Source organism: Diplotaxodon limnothrissa, linkage group LG4 (genome assembly GCF_057381915.1).
Source record: "Diplotaxodon limnothrissa isolate DT_005_m linkage group LG4, D_limnothrissa_male_GT1.1, whole genome shotgun sequence".
Taxonomy (NCBI): domain Eukaryota; kingdom Metazoa; phylum Chordata; class Actinopteri; order Cichliformes; family Cichlidae; genus Diplotaxodon; species Diplotaxodon limnothrissa.
In genome coordinates, this window is record NC_140599.1 from 2,066,003 (window position 1) to 2,092,532 (window position 26,530).

Consider the following 26,530-nt stretch of genomic DNA (forward strand, 5'->3'; position numbering starts at 1 on the left):
CATTTTAAGTGGGGGAACTTGCACAATCGGTGGCTGACTAAATACTTTTTTGCCCCACTGTATCTTTAAAGAAAGTGTTGTCAAGAGAATGAGCTGCCAGGTTAGTTATATATAATGCAATATAATATTATATAATAAGCTCAAGTTATTCATGCTCAGTTATTTCTAAATCAATAACAATTATCCATTACTGTATCACGTTTGTGTAATCGAAGAAAACCTCCGTTTTGCTAGAGTTATCTGATTTTTACTCTTCTGCAAACGTCTTAGAGTAAGTTTAAAAAGAACATAGAAAACAAAATACAACATTGTTCACTTCAAATGAAATATTACCCAGAAAGTGAGCTGCTTGGCTGAGGTTTTCACTCTCAGAGTGAGTCCTTGTTCCATTATACGAGCTTCTTTCAAAGTTTTGTTTCGGTCATGGATTGGCCTCCCCAAAGCCCACACATTACTGAAGCAGTGTGAGATTATCTTGACAGAGAACAGACCAAAAGGCAGAAACATCCAAAGAAGAGCTTTGAATGTCCTTCAAGAAGCCTGGGGAACGATTCTTGAAGACTACTGAAAGAAATGACAGAAAGCTGCCTCAGAGAGTTTAGGCTGGGCTGAAGAAGAAATATTCCCAAATAGTCCCTTTCAAATTCGCTGGAACTAAATGAACTCTCTTTTTGCCTTATATCCTATAGGACCCATGAATGTGTCTTACAGAAAAAGGGATTTATGATATGAAGTCCATCCAGCCATGGGGGGTGGCTGTAGCTCAGGAGGTAGAGCAAGTCATCTACATCTACTTAGTGGTTTGATCCGTGGCTCCACCCTAGTCTGCAGGCCAAATATCCTTGTACAGTAAATGAGAACAAGAAGACTGTAGAGAGTTCCACTGGGATTAAAGACCATCCGTTTGATGCTGAGGACTTTGATTCTGCACATTGTGTGCCGTAGTCTGAACCTGCTCATGGTAACATTTATCTGGCCACTTCAAAGACTGTGTTCACTGAGTTAGATGTCTGACAGACACGCTGAATGGTTATGATGGATTTTTTTCCCTCTAGTGACACCAAACATGCTGCGTACCTCAGCTTTAAACCAACATGAGACTCAGTTATGAGTTAAACAGCAACATCTTGCACATTTTAGTGTGAACTCACTTGGAATTGACATGAAAATCTTAGTGAGGAGTCGGGGATGTGAACTGTGAGCTCAGCTCTTCTGACTGCAGTTTAAATGTCAGACTGGTGGGTCAGGAAGAGACCAGCACTGCGACAATACAGCAAAACCCTTTGATCTGTATACCAGCAACTGAAGAAGAATGTGGCCTAACTAAAGTCAAGCATATGTGGTGTTCTGGACAAGCTGTAAGAAACAAACAACAATTTTTACAGACACTTCTCTCTTTGCCCTATATCCATCATTCATGGTGCGATACACAAAAGGTAGGCCAAGACAATCTTGTGGTGTATATTATTCATGTTTTAATACTCACAGGAGATATGCTCCAAAAATACTTGTTCTCACTGCAAAGGTCTTCAGTCAGGCCACTGTCAACGTTCATTTCTATTCTTTGGCTTTTGGAGTCATTCACATGATCTTCATGAATGGGAAAATTTAGCACAAGGGCTCGCTAAATTTCTACATTATGTAGTAAAGGCACAAACAAAGGATTTGTGCATTTAAAATAACACCAGCACTGCTGCAGACTGCATGCTTGGTCTCAACAGACATGTTCAAGGTGTTGCTGTGAAATATCGGAGGAGACAATGGAAATGTCCACAAATAACTGCTGTACTGTTATGTGGCTTTTCTATAGGCCAAGCCAACTTGGTCCTCTTCACCTCTTTTGAACTTTCTGGGAAATATTCAGGAATTACCCATTCAGTAATACTGCTTCACATAGAGCCTATAAATGTTCAGTCATTCTCCAACAGAGATGTTGGAGAATGACTGAACATTTATAGTCCCACAAGTATTTTCTCTTTTTCTTATCGCCCCAATTCAGAGGCGGAAGTCGAAACTTTTACTGCCTTTGTTCTAGAAATATTATCTTCTGTGTTGGGGGTCAAAGTAACTAGTCTAAATTCAGACTGTGCTGTTCTAGCACAGTCTGACCAAAGGTTTCTGGATTTCAAGTCTTACCATCAGTTGAAGCAAGGCCACCTGGTAAAATCCGTTTGACGTAGACTCCAAACTCCTCTCCTGTTAGCTCCTTCACTCCACCTATCACTTTAATTCCTGTAGAGAGAGAGATAGAAAAAGAGTACTTTAATGGGTTTTCCAGTGTTTCTTTAATGATTTTTTGCCCTCCAGCCACTTTGTGCCTTGTAAAAAATGATGACAGTGGAGTCACTGCCTGGAAACAATGCATCATAGGGAACACTCTGATTTCCAGGTTAATGACAGTCCTGCAAAAACCTGCTCAAGCACAACAGACAGAGGTTCATGTCTCCTGGCACACTGTTGTCAGATTTCTTCCATCTATGACCTGGTTACATTTCTTACAGCTCAAAGGGGTTCATTCCTGTCTCTGAAACCTGTGCCACTGCAACCACTAAGCATAGAAAAAAGTCTTTATGACCAGATCAAGCTTTATGTAAAGCACTCTTACTTTAATGCACTTTCCCCCGTACACTAAATCACCACTCCACCACTATGTCACTGTTCCACACCATTTCCACAGTAAGAAGCAATTCAATTCCAAACAGAAGAAATGCCCCTGTGGGCCTGTGAGCTTGAGGGTCCTGCTCAGTATTTTACTGTTCCTAGGACAGCATCCTTCTGGACAGAGATCTCCAATGTTGTTCCTGGGATCTGCTGGAGCCACTTGCCTCGCTTGGGAGTCACTGCTCCAGTTACCACTGGAACCACTGTTAGCTTCACCTTCCACATTTTTCGAGTTCTTCTCTCAGCCGGTGGTACTTCTCCAGCTTCTTGTGTTCCTTCTTCCTGACATTGCTGGTATAGCTACTAGAGATGGACTGATCCGATATTACGTATCGGTATCAGTCCATCTCTAATAGCTACATCTATTACTGCGGCCATCTCTGGTTGTCCACCACTACTATGTCTGGTTCGTTTGCCATCACCAGTTTGTCCATGTGTATCTGGAAGTCCCACAGGATCTTAGCTCAGTCATTCTTGACCGCCCTAGGGTGCGTCTCCCATTTTGACCTTAGGACTTCCAGGCTATACTCGGCACTGAGGTATTCACTAAGCACGCGGTCAGTTATAGTCATCTTCCTGATGTACTCGTGGATGTTCGTTGTCTCATCCTGGACTGTGGTTCTGACATTCAGTAGTCCCGGGCCTCCTTCCTTCCACTTAGCGTCTCAGGATGCTGGACTTGGGGTGAAGCCCTCCATGCCCGGTAAGGAGCTTCCCTGTCTTATTGTCAGTGGCTTCTATCTCCTCGTTTGGTCACCTTATTATCCCAGCAGGGTACCTGATCGCCAACAGGTTGTAGGTGTTGACAGCCTAGATCTTGTTCTGACCATTCAGCTGACTCCTCAGGACTTGCCTGACCCTCTGCAGGTACTTGGTGGTTGCAGCTTTCCTAGTCTTTCCCATTTGCCTGTGGGATCCCCAGGTACTTGTAGCTGTCCTCAGTGTCTACATGTTGCCTTCTGGTAGCATGGTCCCCTCTGACTACCTTCCTTCTCTTGTTACCATCAGACTACACTTCTCCAGTCTAAATGATGGATGGTGACTTGTGCTATTGGGTTGAAGTTGGCCTCTAGTGTTGTACACCACATCCCCATTGAGTTTCTGATGAAGGCTTTTAGGGTCCCGTTGATCTTATATAGTTCTAGGATCCATGTGTAGAGCATCGAGTCATAGGCCTTCTGGTAATCAGTCTCAGGTGACTGCTATGTCTACCAGAAGCCAGTGTTTCTCCTCTGGTATTCTTGCTCATGTGTCAAGCCATGTGCCTGTTTATCTTAGCTGCTATGATGCCTGACAGGAGCTTCTATGTGGTACCGAGGCAGGTTATTGGCTGGTATTTGGATAGGACCAGTCCCTTCTGGGGATCCTTGGGGATCAGGACCTTCCGGCCTTCTGTTAGCCATTCTGGGTGCGTTTCATCCTTTAGCAGCCTCATTGAGTTCAGTCAGCTTCTTCAGCCAGTAGGCGTGAATCATACTGATCAGATCAGCTGATTAGTCTCAGTGATGGTTGCAGTAGGGATTGTCTATAGTGCTGCATTCAAGTGCTGCTTCTAGTAGACCTTCAGAGGGTAACTTGTGTAATCTTTCTAACTGGCTACAGAGGACCCAGGTTTCCAGCTTCGGCATGATGCAAAGGAGCAAAACTCCAATGTGGATAGAAAACGAATAATAATAATTGTAATAATCTTATCACTACCAATTAAATGTAAATAATTTAAGCAACAGTAACTATAACTGAATCAGTGGACAAAATGATTCCACGTTCATGTGTTTTATGCACACTTTACACACACAGCTTCTACAGCTCCAACAGCCCATCTGATTCCTGCACGTGGATCTTTCATCACTGCACTCCACAGAGAATATAGTAGAGTTAACGCTGAAATCAGGCCTTCTTTAGCTTAAGGCTTCCACTGGCCTGCTGGAGCCAACACAGAGTGTTACAACTAATTGGGTCTGGAGTGAAGGGCTCAAGTTAATTATCGCCTGGTGGAACAGTGGGGTTTTAAAGTTCCTTGTCTCAGTCCTCCCATCCTTTTATACTCTTCTCTGAGGAAAACAGTTTCTTGTTCTTTTAAGCCTCAAAGCAGTCTCCTGCCCTCATCTATCATCAGATAAGAAAAACATGCAGCTGGAGCAAATATGAAAGACTTGCATCCCTTGTTCTTATTCAGCTTTGCATTTACTTTCCGAATCATTACTTCCCATTCACAATGAGTCAAGGGCATATTTCTTACACAAGAACTGAATGTTCCAGATCTAAATAAAATGTGGGGTTATTCAGTGTGATTACAAGAGGTTCTTAAAATGGTTTCTTATTCCCCAGATAACACAAGAACATGAAATATAAAATGTCTGTTGAGTAGGGAGAGTGAGTTTTGAAAACCGTCTTCTTTAAAGCACAAGCTGCAGATACTGCCAACATGTCAACAAAATGAACTGTGACGGACACGATTTTCACTGCAAACACCGTCCCCTGCCCACAGGCTGATGCTGTGCTGCTTTCAGCTGCACTAACAGAGAGATTCAAAAGTGCTGTCCTCCATATGCGATTGTATGCTACAGTGTGTACAGCAGCCCTTCTCCCTGCTGAAAGCTACATGTGTGCACTAAGGAAGCCTTAAGACTTTAATATATGTATCAGAACACTGTATTCACCTGCATGTGCTCAGGTTGGATGGGAATTAGTTGCTTTGCTTCTCACCTGCGTGCACATATTGATACACAGGTTGGCTTTTACGCATCTTCATTCTTCAGACTTTTTGGCTTTCCAGTAAGTCAAAAAACCTTTGACACTGACACATATGTATAAATACAGCACAACCAATTACTTAAAATCACTGTTATGCCAAAAGCATAACTGGATAGAAAATAAAACCCTCACAGTGGCCAGTTCATGACCGATGGTTATGGACTGGACTCCTCAAAGCCCGGACCTCAACATTATTGAAGCAGTGAGGGTCATCTTAAGAGAACATCCAAAGAAGAGCTTTGACTATCCATCAAGAAGCCTGGAGAACCATTCCTGAGGAACACTTAAAGAAATGACAGAGTCAGAGTCATGCTCAGTCTGTCAGCTGCCTGAGAGAGTTCAGGCAGTGAAGAACAATAAAGGTGTTCACACCAAATATTCACTTTCAAATTCTCAGTAAATCACTGGACCCATTTCTCATTTTCCTAGCCAAATATATATTGCATAACATACATGTACGCACTTTACAAAAGCATATAAAATGCACACAAATTGTGTGCATTTCTTTTATTTGTCAAAATAAATGAGAAAACAGAGCTGCCCTATGTACTCTGACTCTCTGAATTCTGTTATTTAATATTTATTACTGCTTTAAATGTTACATTTCAAGAATAATTACAAACTGTATGTTCAGAACTTAAACATATTCAGTTTTATTTATATACTGCCAAATCACAAGTTGCCTCAGCAGTGCACACGTTCTTTATGCCATCAGCTTCTGCAAACGTTACTAAACATCAAATCATGTAAGACATCATCTTGGACATGTCAGCAATAATAGAGTAATACAGTTCTGTTCTGAGGAGATTTACACAACCTCATGAATATATATGTGTGGACGTATAAATATGGACATAAATATATCTATATAAAGCAGTTTTGCTTCACTGTGATGTTTGGCAGCTTGACAGTAGTTGCATTCATGGACATGAGTTGTTTTTTCTTGCTTAGGCACAAGTTGCAGCAGCACAGTGATAGTGCATAGTAGACAGTGGAAGTGGAGGATAAAAACAACAGCAGCTCCTGTATTCTTAACCCCACTCAGTTAAGTAGGTTATGGCTTTGACCTACTTCCCCTGCTTGGCAAACACAGTGATCTGTAGCATGATACCTACTCTGCAAATCCCTTTAAAACGCAGACTAATATTATTTAATCTACTCATTATCATGCTCCATTGCCAGTGGTTAGTGGAGGATGGTTGAATAAGGCTATGTAGATGATTCAGACTTGGTGTAAAGAACTGAATTCTGTTGGGTCCAAAATGTTGTTTTTTTATTAAATCCATGGCTTCATCTCAGCTTGTATGTGTTTGGTCAACTATTGGGTATAAAGTGTCAGACCACTACGTCCTGTGAGGGGAACAGTTTCTCTCAGAACTCAGGTTATGTTGACACACCTGCAGAAAGCACGAGCTTTATTCACGAGGACAAGTTTTTGTCCGAGTGTGTGGCCGAGCCTGAAGTGGATGTCGTGCTTGGAGAAGCTTCTCCTCTGATAAACCTGCTACACAAGGGATGACAATGTTTTTCCGTTTGTCGTTCAGTTTCTACGCAGCTGACCTTCTTTCCTATGCATCTTTGCTGATTTGACGAAGGTCCTGTTGGGATAACCACATGTTTTAAGAACTTTCTATCCATGCGTGTTCCTTTTCTTTCTCTTCTCTCTGGTGTTGCAGGGTCCTGATTACTCCAAATTTGTGTTCCACAGGATGTTTGGAGTCAAAGAGTAGGTACTAGTCTGTGTGTGTGGGCTTCAGTGTTGAGGTTTCCATCTTCCTCAATGCATACAGCACAGTCCAGAAATGGCAAACTATTATTCTTCTACTTCTTGGGTTTTGATTTTGACCCAGATTTCATCCACATATCTGTGCCGGTCTTTAGGGGCTGTTCCTTTGAAAGAACCAAAAGCTTTACTTTCCACTTCCTCCTTATAAAGGCTGGCTGCAATGGCTGACACTGGGGAGCCCATGGCACATCCATATTTTGATGTACAAACCCTGGTTGTATGTGGTGGTGAGGCGGGGTGAAGCTGATTCTGTTTTCTATGGCGCGGTCTTACTGTAGGTGTTGGTAAGTTTTTGTTTGCCATATGTGGAACTTCCAAAATCGTTCTTCTCCTTTAATGTCTTATGGAAACTGTGCTTTGTCCACAAACTAATGGATCACTAAAGTCAACGTCATTTCATGGACATTTTTTTACTAAATATGTTACAGTACAGTACTGGCTACTTTTTAAGTAATCACTATTTGAATGCGGATCCTAAGTCAGACGTGAGCTGTGTAAGCAGTCAGACAAGTGCGAGTGAAAAAAATGAAAGAACTTAAGTTGAGCATCTTATTGAAGTTAAAGAGCCAGAGCAACATCTACAAGCAGCAACACATGTGACCTCTGCAAACACAAAGGAGAGTAGTCGAGTGTTGAGGTGTGTGGGGACAGAAGTATGAAAAGACTTACCTAGGCCATTCTCACAGTCTGTAAACTCCATGGAATGAACAGCCCGGTCAACTCCGTATGGACCCATTAGTGTCCTGTTAGAGGTCAGTGGATAAAAAGGAAGCAGGAAGCAGGGAAAGGAAAGAGAGTGAGGGAGAAAAAGATGACGAAATAGGAAAAAAAAACCCAAATCTAACTATTTTTTTCACAGGCTGCACTGCTACACAGTCAGAATCCATCCATCACATAGGAGAACTATAGTATTGGGAACTTAACCTCAGATAGCTTCTCCTGTCTAGGCCTGAGACTTTGTCACCACACACAAGGCAAGGAGTGTGTCTTCAGTGTGTGCTGCAGATACTTCATTGTGAAAATTAGTCTTCTATTCATGGTACTGTCAAAAATCTTTCTCAAATTATGAACACAAAAGAATTCTTTCCTCACACTGCTGTTTGAAGACAAGACCAAATACAGCTGTGACAGTAGCAGAGGAAGCAGAAATGAGACGGCAGCATTGGGTAACTCCAAAGCATCTTGGTAAGATCTCACACAGTGAGCAATTCTCTGAGAGATAGGGCTGGCACACATGTTGTTCGTCTTATGCAATAATGCTGCACAAGAGGACTGCACACTGCAGCTTTCCCCTTTTCCCTCTTTACTAATCCTCATCTAACACTTGCAAAGCATCCCTTTGCTTCCCTCATTAGACACTACTAAAGACAATGCAGAATACTGCAAATGAACAAACCATAAATGTCACTTTTTTGGTATCTGGAATGATGTCTTTTTAGCACTTTATTTTAGTTTGCAGTTCCCTTCCTGTCTACACCCAAATGACAAAAAGGACTATCAATATTTTAGCTGCAGAGGGTTCGCCACTGCTGTCAGTAACAACAATGAGGCTGAACTTCGAAAGAAACACTGGCTGATAACACAAAGATGCAACGTTCAGGATGGAGCTGGACCTTTCAAAATCATCTGTTAAGGATGGATATACAGTCTCACACTAGAACAGCGGGATTCACTGTTGATTTTTGTGTTTTTGTGGTTTGGATTCATTTTACTGCTTTGGGCTGTCTTTGATTAATGGTCATGACAATTTGCATATTAATGATGAAGAAACTGAGCTCACAGCCCGTTGTTCAGTGGTGCTAGTTTCAGTTTTTAGGCAAATGTACTGTTTATAAGGTTGGGGAAACCTGCACTTGGATGAGTGACGAAACGTTTCTCCTACTGGAAATGCTAATTTGTATTTGTATTCCTTGGACCAGAGAGCGGGTTTCCACTTTGCTACAGTCCATTTTAAATGAGCTTTGGTCCAGAGAATCACTGATCATGTTCACATATGGCTTCTTCTTTGCAGGGTGGAGCTTTAACCTGCATGTGTGGACAGCACAGGAAGTGTTCCTGAGCCCATGCATCGATTTCCACCACACAATCGTGTCTGTTGTTAATGCAGTGCTGCTTGAAGGACCAAAGATCACACAAACAAATGAAAAAAAGAAAATGAAAAAAATTGTGAAACTGCACCACAGTTTGTTGGCAGTTTTTTCATCAGCCTCTCCACGACACTCTTTTCATACCCAGTTGTGTTACTTACTAGTTAACCTGATTAGCTGCTAAATGTTACTCCAGCTGTTTCTTTTGAGCACCACTTACTTTTCCAGGTTTTTGTTGCCCTGACCCAATTGTTTTGAAAGATGTTGATGCCATTTTCATGAAATACAGTCCTGAACAAAACTGTAAGACCACTTGAAAAATGGCAAAAAATCCTATTTTGCATGTTTGGATCTTAACGAGGTACCAAGTCGAGCTTCAACATGCAACAAGAAGGAATGGGAGTGACACAAAACATTTTTTTGAGCATGCAAACAATGCTTAAACTGAAACAGGCTGTTTTACAGCTGATCAAAGTTTAGGACCACACCTCCAAAAAACCTGTAAACCCACCAAAACAGAAATCAATGTTGCAAACATGAACTCAGTAATGAGTCGCTCCACAGTGATTGTTGATCACTTCAAAAATTCGTTGTGGCATGCTTGATGCAAGTGTTTCCATGAGGTGAGAGGGAACATTTCTCCAAGTGGTGAAGACGGCCGCATGAAGGCATCTACTGCCTGGATCTGTTGTCCGTTTTTGTAAACTTCCCATCCCCAAAGGTTCTCAGTTGGATTTGGATCAGGGGAACACACAGGATGGTCCAACAGGGTGATGTTATTGTCCTAGAAGAAGTCTTTTGTCCTGCAGCATTGTGTACTGTAGCATTGTCCTGTTGATAAACCCAGTGGTTACCACACAGACGAGGGCCCTCAGTCATGAGGGACGCTCTCTGCAACATCTGGACACAGCCAGCAGCTGTTTGACGCCCCTGCACCTCCTGAAGCTCCACTGAAGGAAAAAGCACCCCAGGCCATTATGGTCCCCCCTCCACTGTGGAGCGTAGAGAACACCTCGGGTGGGATCTGCTTGTCATGCCGGTAACGTTGGAAACCAACAGGACCATCAAGGTTAAATGTGTTCTCATCAGCGAATAAAACTTTCTTCCACCTTTCAATGTCCCATGTTTGGCGCTCAAAGTCCAAACAGTCAGTTCTGTGGCATCCAAGGACACGAGGCCTTTGAAGACCTTTCTTGTTTTGGAAGCCCTTCAGTCTGAGATGCCGTCTGATGGTTATGGGGCTGCAGTCGGCACCAGTAATGGCCTTAAATTGGGTCGAGGATCTTCCAGTGTCTTGACAGCCAGTTGGATCCTTCGGCTCTGTGCTGGTGAAGTTGTTTTGGGTCTTCCACTTGACTATTTTGTTCCATAACCCTCAGGATCATTTAAGAAATTCCAAATGACTGTCTTACTGCGTCCCCACCTCAGCAGCGATGGCGCGCTGTCAGAGACCCTGCTCATGCAGTTCAACAACCCGACCACGTTCAAAAGGGAACGTTTTTTGCCTTTGCCATCAGAACGTCATGACAGTGAGACTACCTGACAGAAAATGATGAATCCACATTTTAACACAGATTTGGCCTTAAGGCATGTGGACCTAAACTTTTGATCAGCTGTGAAACAGCCTGTTTCAGTTTAAGTGTTGTTTTCAATAAATTGCATGATCCAAAAATGTTTTGTGTCACTCCCATTCCTCCTTGTTGCACGTTGAAGCTCTACTTGGAACCTTGTTAAGATCCAAACATGCAAAATAGGATTTTTTGCCGTTTTTCAAGTGGTCTTAAAGTTTTGCTCAGGACTGCAGTAAAATGTTTCAGCTGAAACATTTGATGCTTTCTCTATGTTCTATTCTGAATAAAATGTTTTTACACCACATCCCAACTTTTTTGGAATTGTAGTTGTACAAAGGTCACATTGGCCAGGAGTTGGAAAGCAGCCATGATGGTTCACGTAACATCTCCACATATATTTTAGAATGCAGCTGGTAAAATCCACAAAGAGCATTAAACCTCAGAACCAGCACGGGTCAGCTGATTAGTCATTTCCTGCCACTGAACAGCTACAAAGGTTCCCCCCTTTCCCCAGTCCCAGTTTAACCCTCAGGTCTACAGGTGTACGGCAAGCTGAGTAATTGTCCTAAAAAAATTGAGTGCACTGAGTTATATCACATTCAGACCAATACAGTGGCAAAAGCTAAACCCATAGGCATAACCACAGACAACATAAAAGATGGATGAGGCCAATGTGAAATCACCGACTGCTTGTTTCCAACCTGGATATGGCAGTGAGGGGTGGATCCAGCCATGAAACCACCCGCTCATTGGTTAATGCCTTGTGTGTTTCCAGAGGTGACAGCAGATTACCCATGTAACACTACAGGACATACAGTTTTTATGCAACTATAGCCGTTAACCCTTGCTGGCCTTTTGAAAAGAAAGGTATGATGGCGCCTGTGTTTGGCTCTGCCGCTGCCGGGTGCAGTTTGTCGCGCTCTGCTACTTTTGTGTTATTTTTTTCTGCTCTGCTGTTCTCACTTAGTTTTAACGATGTATTGGCTGCCTTGGTGTATGATCGTCTGGCTTTGCTATCCATCCAATCCTCTATGGCGCCTCACAATGTCTCTTCATCCTCCGCCGGTATTTTCCACCCGCCTCCATCAGCTGGAGCCTCGCTAGGCACTTTCGGCGGTTCCTCTAGACCACGGAGAAGGAGAGGGAGAAGAGGAGGTATTTGGGTAAAGCTCAGGCTTTACTGGCGGCGGGGTTTGGCTGGTAAGAAACGCCGAGCAGACCTTGTCTCCTGTGCTCGGAAAAGCTCCATGGAGGGGGACTTGTCTTCCACTTCCCTGTCTGAGGAGGGTTTATCCAGACTCTTCTGCCGTCTGGCCCTTTATTCCCTCGGTGAGTGGATTCTACGAGCGTGATGGCTCAAACGTAGATACTCAAAAGTAGTGATGGGATTTCCGGCTCTTTTTAGAGATCCGGCTCTTTCGGTTCGGCTCACTAAAAAGAGCCGGCTCTTTCGGCTCCGAACCGGCTCTTCAGGTTGTTTTGTTGCTTTAATTAATTTATTATTAACAATAATATAAAATTATGCACAAAAGGAATTACTAACGTAAAAACAAGTGGTTTTATTTATATATGTTTATATATAAATATATGCGGTGGCCCCTAGAGACAAAACACGTACAAACTCCAAAACACATTTCTAGCATGAACTGAACTTCCAAAGCAGAGCTACTAGATCACTTAAATTACACAATTGAAAGCATGTGTGTATTGTTTGTATATTTATACACAGGCACTCATATATATATTCAAATAATTTAAAAAAAAGTTCATTTACCTGTTATTACCACACACCAAATCCGGTCGTTGGTACTTGCTGGCTTGTGTAGCCACAAGATAACAAAGGCTCAACACTGCGCCCAGCATCCTGGAGCACTTCTGTTGTCTTTTGTACGTGTTTTGAGTTTCTATGTGCTTCTGAGTTTTTATATGCTTCTGAGTTTTTACGTGCTTCGGAGTTTGTACGTGTTTTTACGTGTTTTTGGAGTTTTTACGTGTTTTGGAGTTTGTACGTGTTTTTACGTGTTTTGGAGTTTGTACATGCTTCAGAGTTCGTACGTGATTTGAAGTTTGTATGTGCTTTGTCTCTAGGGGCCACCGTAAATATACTTTTATTTATTCACTCCACATAAAATGTAATAAATAAATCATATAATACAAAAATCAACTATTCACATTTCAAGTTTTAACTATTTAAATTTTCAGCTTTTTCCTTTCACAAATTTAAAGTGAAAAGAACACAAAACACTGCAAACCACAACACAATTAAATATAAATTATAATATGAAAACTAAAAGAACATGCATATTCTCTGTCATATGGACCTGCATGAATAAACTTTCTCAATCCTTTATCATCTGCAACCGAAAATAGTTGTGGATGATTACTATACCTTTCTAATGTTGTTGTCCCTGCCTCTCTTTCTCTCTCTCTGGCTCTGTTCCTGTGCTACTGAGTGTAACTACCGCCCCTCCCCCCTCTGCCCAGCGTAAAGCACAAGGCTCGCGTGCAGAGTGAAGCGGGAAAAAAGTGCGAGAGAGAGGCTGAGAGAAAGAAAAAAAAAAAAAAAAAACCCACGTGACGGCTTGCGATAAGGAGACGGCTCGCGATAAGGAGCCGGCTCGCGTCGTTCACGTCAAAGAGCCGGCTCTAAGAGCCATTTCGTTCGCGAACGACCCATCACTACTCAAAAGTATCTATGTCCTGTAACTCGAGCCCCTGCAAATACTGAGGCTTCTACCTCGCTGAATATGGCGCTTTTTAATGCTCAATCTCTGTCTAATAAATGCCAAAAATGAGCTCACTCCACAGAAACAGCCCTTCTTAGTGTCTCAAATGACATTTTGATGAGTAATGATGCAGGAAAATACTCTGTCCTACTTATGTTGGACCTCACATCGGCTTTTGACAGTGTTGACTACCACATCCTCCTTGAAAGGCTTCAACACTGGGTTGGTGTATCTGGAACTGCCTTAGAGTGGTTCTCCTCATATCTACATCACCGATCCTTTTCTGTGATGGTCTCTGGTTTTAGGTCATCCTAAATTCACATGTGACACCATTGCTATCTCAGCTTCACTGGCTTCCTGTGGAATTTAGAGTCCATTTTAAGTTCCTGGTCTTGACATTTGGAGCCTTGCATGGACTGGCACCAGTCTACATCTCTGATCTGCTACAGCCATATGTCCCTAGCAGGTCCCTGAGGTAATCAGATCAGGGCTTACTTGCTATAAAAAAGACTAAGATGAGAACTAAGGGTGACAGAGCTTTTGCCACTGTGGCCCCGAGACTGTGGAACTCTCTCCCCCAAACATTAAGAACTGTGGACTCAGTCGTTGTTTTTAAAAAACAACTCAAAACTCACCTTTTTAACTGTTTTTGATTAATTTTTGCCTGTTTTATATTGTTTTTTTTTTCCTTTTATTATTTGTTATCTTATGTGCAGCACTTTGTGACACTGTCTAGAAAGGTGCTGTATAAATAACATTTTATTTATTTGTTTGTAAGGTTCATACAGTCTATGGGCATGACCGGAGTCACGAATACACTCGCTGAAGCTTGGTGCCATTCAAAAAACTCAGTGGTTGTGTTGTTAGACACACATGGATGAAGTATAACTTGTGGCATGAGAAACATATTGTAAACATAACTGAAGCAGCTCCACACTGCCGACTGCATCATTCACCCTAACGGATAAAATGTCGATGAGACAAGCTTCCAAACGTCTGTCAGTAACTGTTCCAACTTTGGTAAAACACGGATCATCAAATCAGCAACATTTACAAAATCAATGAGCCACACAGTAAAAGCACAGACTGAACATTAAATGTCCACAATGGAACCCGCTAATGAGAGCCGATAAAGTGCCTCATAGAGGCTCTTTTCAAAGGAAACTTGGGACGCACTTGGTCTCTGATGTGGAGCTCATCCGTTTGTAGCGCATGCAAGAAAGATCACTGCATCATTTCACGCGGAAAACTAGAACATATCGATAAGCCTGAGAGAAGAGCACGAAGCACAGCTCCGTGTGAGACACGAAGCAGATCCACGCGCCTGTGTTACAGACGGACAGTCAGCGTCACGGTTACCAGAAAAAGACCGAGAAGACACGCGGTGTGTTTGGTTTCCACGGGACAGAGTTATGGTTAGTAAACGCATCTCCGTGTTTCCAGAGTTCAGCTGTCAGCATCGTGTCACCGCTGCTGTCACACAGACTAACCTCTACCTGCACACGCAGCCGCTCGCCTTTACCTGCTGATGATCACCGCTCCTTTGTACATGACTGAAAACGTTGGCATGTTGACATGGAGCCCGGTTCTCCGGTGAGACAGGCGGAGGCTCGGTCGCAGCGTTCAGCCTTCAGCCAGCAGCCACATGATGGTGCACAGGCACTAATTCCAGCGAAGCAGCCTGTGCGCTCCAAACATCTCCACCTTCAGCCACACGGTTAATCTCTTACATAACTAAAGTCGGCGGAAAATGAAAAAAAAAAAACCCTCTGAGGCTGGAAATGATTCGGTGGTTTGTTTCGCACACATTTCTCACCCTACCTGTCATTTTCTCTTGCTGTGGCTGTGCAGCGGCTTTATTTGTTGCTGGGAACAGCTCCATTCAACGGAATCTGCCTTTCCCCCTCTCTCTGGATGTTTGTGCTACTTTGATGGTAACGTGTTTAATTGTGTTTGGCCTCGTTACGCGTGAACATGAGTCTTTCCATAGATTCTACCCACACTTCCATTTGTATCAACCACAGCTTCTTTTAAGACGATATTGGCCACTGCGCTAACAAGTTCTTGTTGAGCCAGAGAGGAGGGGCTTACGAGCCTTTAAACACATTAATGCACAAGTGCCCTGCTCTCCATTTAGAAACTGCAATTTAATCCCCAGATGACATCCATTACTCTGCCTTCATCTTTAGCATTCAGACCGTCTATGCTGTCATCTTCACTACTCAAACAACGATTCTTCATTTTGGCTTTATTTTGATCAGCTAATGTTACAAAAATGCGAGAAAGAAAAAGAAAAGTTACCACAGTGCTGTCTCAGCTCAGTGCTGCTAGGAAGCTTTTTTGTTAGAGACAGCCTCATCCATGATCCCTAAAATGAATTTAATGCAAAGACAAAATCAATCAATCAAATGGAGGCAACAGCGCTTAAAGATACAACACTGGTGACTGTAACTGAGCTGTTTCTTGTGTGTTTCCACCCAGCAACATGACTGTGCCCCTCCCACCGGACACAGGTAAAACCTGCTGAACCTGCCTGTGTTTGAATTCACTGTTACACTACATTCATAAATGGGGGAGCGCTCCAGTGTACACTCTGTAGCTTCTTTTTGATTCAGTTTGGTGCGTAACTTTTCTAGATTTGAGGTGTAATTTTCTATCAGTAAAATATCCTCACTGGCAGGTACAGCACAAGTGGAGGTTTGAATAGAAAGAATACACTAAGTATATTTTTTAAGGTTCTTGCTTCTAGAATTTCCTGACATTGTTATTACATGTAGATCCTTACAGTGTCATTTGCAAATTGCCCAAAGGCACGTAATAATTAGAAAATACATAAACATTTTTCTCATATGGTAATTCTAGTTGCTGAAAGTTACCCCCCTACACGAATAAAGAAATGCATGGTGACTGGTCAGTAATTACACCATTATTTGTGTGCTGTATTAAAAAGTGCTGCCCCCAAATAAACTTTCTGAGTGACACGGGCGTGAGGCTGCAGGAGGTCTTTGACACAAACAATAAATAACAGGAAAATTCATAGGAACGTTTCCTGGAGCACCGGGTGCTGAGATATTCAGCTTCAGCCTGAGACACTGAAACAGCTGAAAACCTGAAAACCTACCTGGCAAATCCTAGAGGCACTTTGAGTCTTTGAAGCATGTCTGTGCTGTGGTGCAAAAGCCTGGACGTTAGCTTGTGGTTGTTAACATATGCTCTGCATATTTCCAATCACGATGCTCCGCAGCTGCCAGCAGATATGGAGAGTACCAATTGATGAAGTGATGATAAGCTTATGCACACAAATCCATACAGCACAAGCACGTGCTAAATATAGGCCTCTGTAAGAAGGCTGTTCAAATACTCCAGGCACAGATCAGACTGTATGACACACACGGAGTTGCTTACAGCTCAGTGGGGTTTTCTTGCTCTTGTCTGCTTTGCTTCAGTCTGTATGGCTATTACTTCACACTAAAGCTGCCCTAATTATCTTTACATATTTTCTCTTTCATTCCTGCTTCTTTACATTTTCTTCTTAACTCTTTGAGTTCTAGCTACTGTGCATACTAACGTTTATTAGTTCTTAACTTCACATCTGTCTCTGAGCTTCTTCCTTCTTCTGTTTTTGCATTTAGCTTTACTTCCTGCCTGTGACTGTGTTGATTGTGTGCACCTGTGTCTAACCACCATTAGCATTCACTTTATGTGTATAGTCCTGTATTTGCCTCAGTGTGTTTCATATACAACCTGCATGTCCCTGGAAAGTACATTTAAACTTTTAGTCTGTACAACATAGATTGTTTTGAGCGGAGTTTTGTCCATGTTAGCATCAACACAGCCCGGGTCCATGTTTATATCTGTAATTTTGATCAGAAATTGATTAAAACAAAACAAAAACAACAGATAAACTAAAGACACCCAGATTTGATGATGTTTGAAGCATAAACCCTATCACTGATGTTACCATTACCAGCACTAAGCTGCTATGTTAGCTTAATGTCCCCATTGTGATTCAGATGTCACTGATGGGGTAAAAAGCCAAGCTATGAACTACAGTTTCACATCCAGGTCCATGTTTGAGGCTTGGCTGTGCGGAGATCCCACATCGCCTGCATGGGTTCATTAGACACAGTAAATAGCTGTGCTCAGTGGGGCAAGCAGGAGCCCAGAGAGAACCAGCATGGCAAGTTTGACAAATGAACCCAGGTCTGTAACTTAGAAACAGTTATCCTTATTACTGGTGCAGTATGGGGACTAGCCTTCTCTGTGCAGGTGACTAAGATTTAAACCAGTCAGCTGATATTAGGGTGTGTTATAGTACAAGATTCTGTCTGTCCATGAACAAAATGCCATAAACAAGCTAAATTTAAAACCAGCTGTCGAGCAGATTAATCTGGCGTGGATCCACATCATATTTTTTAAAAGGACAGCAGTGTGGTTATCGACCCTGACGCTCTCTGAATCCTGTTCAGACTACACGCTGGATTCATGAATTCAGTCCGTGCCGGTAAATCCAACTTTTAAGCTTTTAAAAAACTGATCCGAGCCCAGTCTGACTATCACATGGACTCGTATGTGATTACACATTTAGGTTTACAAGACCTGGTTAAAGATATTGTTATTAAAACAAAAAGGAACATTTCTGTTCAATCTATCAGTTTTTCGGTTCAATAAAACAAACCATTATTACAGTGACAGCGGAGATACAGTAAAAACAGTTCAAAACTGTTAAAGCAGTGAGTTGTCTAAAGCCAGGACAAGGTTTGTGATGTTTTCCAGTTGTTGGGATTAAAGAAGCTGGAGTCTTTCCAGGCCCTTACCAAACCCTGAGGTCTTGTACTGACTCCAGAGGCAGGTTTTGGGAGCACAGATGTAAGCTTGGCTAATGCTTGACTGCAGTCGTAGCCAACCTGAGATTTGTCTCCAAATGTGAAGCATCTCATCCTTTAGAGCCTGCACCAGGCAAGGCTTCACAGTCCCAGACACTTTCCACAAAACACAAAGAGACACGGTCCTATCCCAGTGAGCAAAGTGGAAATTGATTTAAGCAGCTGATTAAAGTAACAGGCTCTCATCACTAACTCCCCTTTCCACGCTGCACACAGTGTAAACCAGCGTTTCCCAACCACTGTGAGAAATGATCAGGTGTGCCGTGGAACATTATTAGTACTGGCCAACCTGATTGGTGCTCTAAGCGACGGCGTGAGTAACGGGCAGAACAATGATGTTCTCTTCCACTAGAGGGCAGTACAACCACCTGCTCTAATAAATGTGTTGCCAACTGGCAGTAAAAACAGAAGAAGACGAAGAAGAACTTAAATAACAGTCATGCTGTGAGACGATGTTTAAAAAGAAAGTGTTCAGTCTGACCTGGTCCTGGAGAAAACTCGACCCAGATGAAGGCCCTAGCATGAGTAGTGGTCAGAAGGAAGCAACAAAGGTATACTGGGACAAACCGAGCCAGTTCTGCTATACCTGGTGGAAGAATGATCCGTATGCTTTGTGTGACATGTCTGTTTGGTGGTGTGCTGTGGGATTTTTCTAATGTGAAATATGGGCCGTGGCTCCAAAAGCCTGGGAAACACTGGTGTAAACACACTGCATGCTTCACTAAAACATCCCATTAGTTGCAAAGTTGCACATCTGAGTCATAAAAGAGCTGGGACATCACTGCACTTCTTGTTGCTTCTCACATTGTTTTATTGGTTTCTTTTTTGCCTGGGAGCATGAGCAGCTGAGCGAGTATGTCAGCGATGTGCGCTCTCCTTTGTTTATACATACGCACACACTGTTGTGTCTCTTTGTGTTGTCGTTTCCCAACAAATGAACACAATGTGAGTCTACAGAAAAGAAATGATTTTATTTTGTGTTAATTATCTAATGTCTTTGGTTCCATCGTGTTTGTGTTCTTCTGTAACACCAGAATTAAGATTTTACTTTATTATGTATGTCTCTTTATAATGCTGTGTAATGTTGCAGCACACATAAAATAGTATGTAAAGCCCCCACATCTCTCCCAGGAGTAACAAGGAACCTTTAAGCTTGACAGAAGTAGTTATTTGAATTCTATTTTTCATTACATGTATCTGTTTAAAGTGAGATAAGATATCACATAGCCTGTTCACCTGTGTGCAGTTCAGCTTTGTCAGTCACTTCCTGTCTTACTTTATTGTCTGGTGTTTTATTTCCTGTCTGTCATCGTCCTGACTGACTTCAGCTCCGAGGTTCCCCAGGTATCTCCACTTCCCTTCTTACCTCCTGTGTATCTAAAGTCACTTTAGGCTCAGAGTGTCTGTGTTCATTATCCCGACTCATGGCTGCTTTGCATAAGCTGTGGCACTTTGGATTCTATTTTTTGCCTTTGAATTTCTGAATTCCACCTTAATAAAGGTTGTTTTGTCATTGAAATAATAGCTCCAGGACAGAATAAACGATGGAAGACAACAGCAGCTCAACCCTGATAACTTACTGTAGCTCATTGTACCAGTGAAAGGAAGAGAAAAAAAATCATGGATGACCAAGGCCTTACATGGGACTAATCATCAGCACACGGAGGAAGTTGCATTGTTGTGTAGTTAGACGAGAGGAGGCTCCAAATCCAGGACATGAGGCCACGATGAGTAAAGAGCTTTAACCTGGCAGAAGCACAATCTAAAATGAAACAAAAGCCCAGTGTACAAACAGAGGAGCTTCTAACTAACACACAAAGTACGAGAGAGCAGTGGTGGGACCAAGTCATTGTTTTGCAAGTCTCAAGTAAGTCTTAAGTCTTTATCCTCAAGTCAGAGTCGAGTCTCAAGTCACTGGTGTAAAAGTCGAGTAAAGTCACAAGTCTGAAACTTTGAACTTCAAGTCCTTTCGAGTCTTTAAAAAAACAAAAAAAGCATGTTGCAGTTATGCTAAATGTAAATATTAGACCATGTGATTTTTAAATCTGTGTTTTTCTCAACACATGACAAAATAGTGAACTTAGAAAATATACACAAATTGTGAAATTGCACCTCTTTAAAATGCAGCTCAATTAAACCTAGCTCCAAGAATAATTTTTACCCACAATTCTGAGATAAGCTGCATGTTATTCTTGGATGCGTCCGGCTTTAAAATAGCAGGACAACACACACATTAAAGTTAGTTGAGATCACAAAGTTAGATGAAGTCAGCTATCTCATCGTAGCCAAAGAGAAGCACCACCTACCGTTCTTTATGCAACTTCAACTGTCGGACAAAGTTGGAAGTTGTTCCATCTCTGTCTGTGATTCTCTTCTTGCATGTTTTGCATATTGCATTTCGTTTTTTTTTGTTGACTACTTCATAGTTTATGTACCTGAAAAAAAAAACTCTTTGCAGCATTTTTGAGTGTTTTTTTTTTCTTCTTAAAAAAATCTGGTTAATTTGATTGGCTGTGCTACAGCTCACGCACACATACGTACGGAGTGCGGTTTGAATAAATGAATGAATGAACTGAATTAATGGTGCAGTTGGTTGTTGTCCCATCTTCACTGGGAAATGACTTGCCTGCTCTGGACTCTTACATTTCCTCTCATATCCATGTTTCATTGGTTTGTTTGTTTGTTTGGGGTTTTTTTTGCATATTTCTCAAATGGCAAAGCAATGTTTTGGGTAATCCACCTAAATGAGACTTGTTCACTTTCATCAGCAGCTGAATTGCATAACACATGGAATCCTGCATGTTTTAATCTAATAGCGAGAGCAGCTTAGCAGTTCTTCAAAGCATCTTCCAAAGATGCTTTGAAGAACTTCAGGGTTCTTTGAGCCACTGGACTAAAAGCAGCAGGCTGCGAATGGCTTTTGTCTGTTTGGTGAGTTTAATGTTGAGATTCTGGGTTTTTTTTCATTACATTATTTGAAAAAACCTGTTAAAAGCAAACTTTTATACCTTTGATTCATAATGTTTGCACTTTCGGCATGTCAGCATTCTTTTGTCTTCCATTAGAGAGTCTGTCTGTTAACTGCTGGTGAGTTGAAGTATTAAAAGAGATTCATGCATGTAAACAAGAGGTCCAAAAGTGCCTATATTGTTCTTGGAGGAACTTTTCGAAGAACAGGAAGTGTCTCCCTTGTTATGTACAGCAATCAAGGATGATGATAACTGTTATAAATGTACATGTCCTCCTGAGATGAGCCTGACCACAGCAGAAATGCTGTGAACACTCACAAGGAAAACAGCCAGACTGCAAACAGACAAAGGTGAAACAGTGTTTGAGTAAAGAAAACTGGAACTCCAGACAGAGACCATCACAAAAAAAACTGAAAATGAAAACATGAGCTTCTATAAAAAGACGAAAATCCAACACTTTGTCCATCAAAAAGTTTGGCCCTCAGTCCTGAAAGCTAAAACATCTGACAATAGAAAAGTGAATTCAAAGAGAATTCATGTTGACAATACATCTCTAGCATAGATGCGTATGTTGATATCCATGCAACATTACATGTGACAGTTCTGTTCTGTGCAGCCACACAAACAGTTTCATCTTCTTTTGCCATGGCAACGACCATTTGCCTTGGAACTTTAATCACTAAATCCCCACAGTGGGTCATTATCAGATTAGGAGATTATCCAATCCACACTGAGAAATCAAACAGGCTGGACCCAATCACTGGGAGACATACGCACCCGTGCTCCACCACACATATTTGTACATCTTTTGTTATCATGATGGCATGTGCATGTGTGTTTATGTGTATAACAGACAGAGTGAGAGAGACAGCACGAGTGTATGTAACAGAAAGAGACAAGGAAAACTAAAAGGATGGTTGATCCTTGTCAAGTATTTCCAGTTACAAGGCTGCCCCCTACAGAAAGGGAGCTGCACTGCATTTTCTGGAAGATCAAAGTGTGGGAGGATACCATTACTGATGTATATGTTTGTGCAGTTGAGTGGCGTGCATGGCCGCTGTCACAACACCTACAACGTGGCCCTAAGAGAACCTTGAGGCATTTCACCAAGCAGCTCTCAGTGACTCTTTCTGCGATATTCATCCACATATTGTTTAAAAGTAAGCACACTGGCCAAACTACGTGTGGGGGACGTGTTATTAATGCTCATTAAATATGGTGATATCTGGTACACTATCTCAATGTGTGGCAGGGGGACAAGAGATAAAAACGTTTCCAGTCCCACATAAAGTGGGACACACACCATGTGTATACTGCACCTGCACACGTTTCCACAACAGCAACAAGAAGACATGCTGGTTTTCCATCATATATAGCCATCAGTCAACAGGAGCATACGGCTGATAGAAGAAACATATTCAATTACAGTGTTGGTCAAGTTACTTGAAAAAAGTAATCAGTAACTAATTACTGATTACTTCCCCCAAAAAGTAATCCCGTTACTTTACTGATTACTTACTTTCGAAAGTAATTAATTACTTAGTTACTTTTTAAAAACACGATTTACAACCTGAAGAGGTGATAAAGCGATAGATCTTTCAGCCCAGTTCTACTTTTTCTGCATAATCCATCATACAAAATGTAATCAAATGGAAAAGTCTCTTTTTAAAACTTGTTTTATTAGTTTTAATCTTTTAACTTTATGCATCAAGCAAACATTTAATTATATGCAACATTCTCTGACTTGAATAAATTAGTTTAACATTTAAACCTATTTTCTGCACATTCCAGCACATAAAATAAAATATTTTGTGTGTTTACACTCAGTCTTTCAAATAGATGCAAGTAAAACACAGCAGAAAATAAATAAAGTCAAAGACTCAGCGGTCCTGTTGCTCTATTTTCACCTGTAAAGCAGGAGTGGGGCAGGCGGAGGTTTACCCTGGTGCAGGTGTGCCGCGGTCAGTGGAAGAATCCGTGAGTTTCTCTGTGAGTTTCCCATTACGTCGTAGCTACTCGGTGCTTGTTGGAAGTTTAGGGGTTTTTTCGCTGTAAAAAGAAGTTTTCTTCCCACACACAGCGGACACTAATGTTTTTGTCACTTTTTATGGAATCAAACTCAAAGTAAGGTCAGTACTTCCACGCTTTAAACGCTGCACGCTCATACTCTCTCTGCACTCGATATATGATTCACTGTTGATCTGCACACAGCTGTCGTCACTAACGGCGCACTTGCTTACGTCACTGTCATGAGACATTCTCGCAAAAAAATCACGGTTTTAGTAACGCAGTAACGCAGCGTTCCTACGGGAAAGTAACGGTAATCTAATTACCGTTTTTGCAATAGTAATCCCTTACTTTACTCGTTACTTGAAAAAAGTAATCGGATCCATCTCTGTTCAATTCAATTTTACTTGTATAGAACCAAATCACAACCACACTTGCCTCAAGGAGCTTTATATTGTAAGGTAAAGACCCTACAATGATCAAGAGAAAACCTACAGAATCATATGAACCCCTAAGAGCAAGCACGTTAGCGACAGTGGGAAGAAAAAAAACTCATTTAACAGGAAGGAACCTCCAGCAGAACCAGACTCAATGAGGCACAGTGATCTGCCATGACTGATTAGGAGTGAGGAGAGGCAGCCAGGACAACAGACACAGCGTGGAATAGAGCCAGAGATTAATTATAACTGATGATCAAATGCAGAGCAGTGTTTAAACACATAGTGAGTGAAGAAGAAAGTGCAAAGTGCTCTGTAGGGGTGATAGGGTACTATGAGCTCCATTAACTGGCTTACTCGCTTTAATACAGATTTTACTTGCTGTCAAATTGTGTTTTTTTATTTTGTTGTTTGTGGTTGTAGTTTGCTGGTTTCTGTATTTTAATTTATTAGAATCTATTTTAATCTACTGTTTTATTGATGTCTTTTCTCTTTCTAAGGTGACCTTGGGTTTTGGCACCCTCAAATAAAATGTATTATTATTATTATTATTATCATCAATGTTTCATGGTATGTTACGTTTAACGCTAACATGAGGTTGATGTCTGGCTTTGAGTGTGTATGGCTGCTTGTCTGTGCTGCTGTGTGTGTTATATATGAATGAAACGCATGGATTCATAACTACAGATATGGGAGGCTGACCGGCCGAACTACGGAGGCTGGAAATTGATGGGTGCAGCTCTAAAACGAAACAAAAAACAAGGAGCACAAGAGTCCAAATACACAAGAAAACAGTTCAAGAACACAGGAAAATAGATCAAAAACAAAACCAAACTAGAGCTCAACAAGAGTCCAAGAAAAGTTCAGGGGGTCGACCCGGGGGTCGACGACACAAAGACCAAGACAGTTCTGGAGGCCGGCCGTGCACACGGCAACGGCGGGCCAACAGTTCTGGAGGCCGACCACTTGGAAGGCAGTGGTGCCCACTGAGCAGGTCCGGAGGTCGGCCAAGATGCCAGCGGCGGCGACGAACTCTTTCCGGAGGCCGTCCCCGAAGACCATGATGCCAACTTAGAGGCCCGGAAAACGGCTGGCAGAGGCGAGGCGGAACGGGTCGAGCTGGCTCTGACGGCGGTGTGGCAACCGCAGGACCAGGCGAGGCAGGACCAGGCGAGGCAGGACCAGGCGAAGACGAAGGCGGAGCTGAAGCTGGACCAGACGAAGACGAAGGCGTGGATGAAGACACAGAGACTGGACCTGACGGCTGCGGAACCTGACGGCAGCGATGCTGCAGGCGGTGATGCTGCAGGTGGTGATGTAGAAGTCGCGGGGGATGATTCAGCAGATGACGGCTGAACAGACTTCCCCGGACCGTCAGCAGATGTGAGGATGTGCTGGCTGGGTCCTCCAGGACCCTCAGCTAACGAGGCGTGGTGCTTGGTGGGCTCCTCGGACCCTCCAGCAGACGGGGCATGAGGCTGGACGGGCTCCTTGGACCCTCCAGCTGACGACACTTGAGGCTGGCTGGGTTCTCCCGAACCCCCAGCAGACAAAACTTGAGGCAGCATGGGCTCCTCAGGCCCTCCAGCCGACGAGGCAGGACGCTGGCTGGGTTCACCTGAACCCCCAGCTAACATGGCTTGAGACTGGACGGGCTCCTCGGGCCCTCCAGTGGAAACAGACACTGAAGCAGCAGGTAGGGAGATCTCTGCCAGTGTGGACACTGGCTGGGACTGAGCAGCACAGTGGCTAGACTCAGGCAGCAACAGTGGGATGCAGTCCTCAGAGGGCTGAAAGTGTTCCCCAATACACTCAGCAGAGGACGGAGGCGGACGGGTGAACTCACTTGAACTCTCAGGGGGTGCTGAGAGCTGAGACTGTTCTGGTGAGCTCTCCGGTGAGGCTGCTGGCGCTGGTGTCTTGACCTCTAGGGGTCCAGAGTTGGCTGGTGACTGACACCCAGCCTCTGGGGAGGCCCTTGAGGGAGCAACTGTCTCTGACATGGCCAGCTTAAGAGAACCAGCAGATATTGTGGTGAAGTGTGTTCCCTGCTTTGAATGAGACAGTGAAGATAGGGGCTGAGTAAATGAGCTGGCAGACAGCTGAACTGGTGGCGACAGAGCAATAGGCAGCGAAGCGGCTACAGACTGACCTACAGGTAGCGGAGACGATTGTAGTGGAGTCCTAATAAGTGGTGGAGTGGCTGACTGACCTGAGGGCAGCGCGGCTGCTGGCTGAACTGAGGGCAGCGCGGCAGGCCTGGCATTTGACTGGGATGGAAGCGAGGATGGGACAATGGAGCGGACACAGTCATAAACATGGAACGAGGGTTCAGAACAGGCAGTCTTAGAAGCTATGGCCATGGGTGAGAAATCATTGTTATCCTCAGTAGAAACACAAAAAATTGCCCCAGAAACCACAGTCACAGAAGCAACAGAGTCAACAAAAGTGTCCCTTTCACTCACCACAGCCAGCTGCTCTGACATTCTGAAATCCGGCTGTGGGGTGCCGCGCCGGCGGCACGAACGTCGCTTCCTCCGTGGAGACGGCTCCGACGGGCCGGGTAACTCCTCATCCGGCGGTACGGATGGCACGTCCTCCATTGAAGCAAGTGGGCGAGCAGTAGCGGCGGGGGGGGGGGGGGGG

The 26,530-nt window shown here is 43.0% G+C and overlaps 1 protein-coding gene across 2 annotated transcripts in view; it reads right to left on the reverse strand.

Annotated features, from left to right (window-relative positions):
• Nucleotides 1-26,530, reverse strand: part of LOC146632995 (syntaxin-binding protein 4) — an 81,406-nt gene that overhangs the window by 46,851 nt on the left and 8,025 nt on the right. For both annotated transcript variants that reach the window (XM_085351932.1, XM_085351931.1), the window contains exons 2-3: nucleotides 7,871-7,944; nucleotides 2,137-2,232 (exon numbers count right to left, since the gene is read on the reverse strand). In XM_085351932.1, the coding sequence (XP_085208058.1) occupies nucleotides 2,137-2,232; nucleotides 7,871-7,944 (170 nt within the window). The remainder of the gene's footprint in view (nucleotides 1-2,136; nucleotides 2,233-7,870; nucleotides 7,945-26,530) is intronic.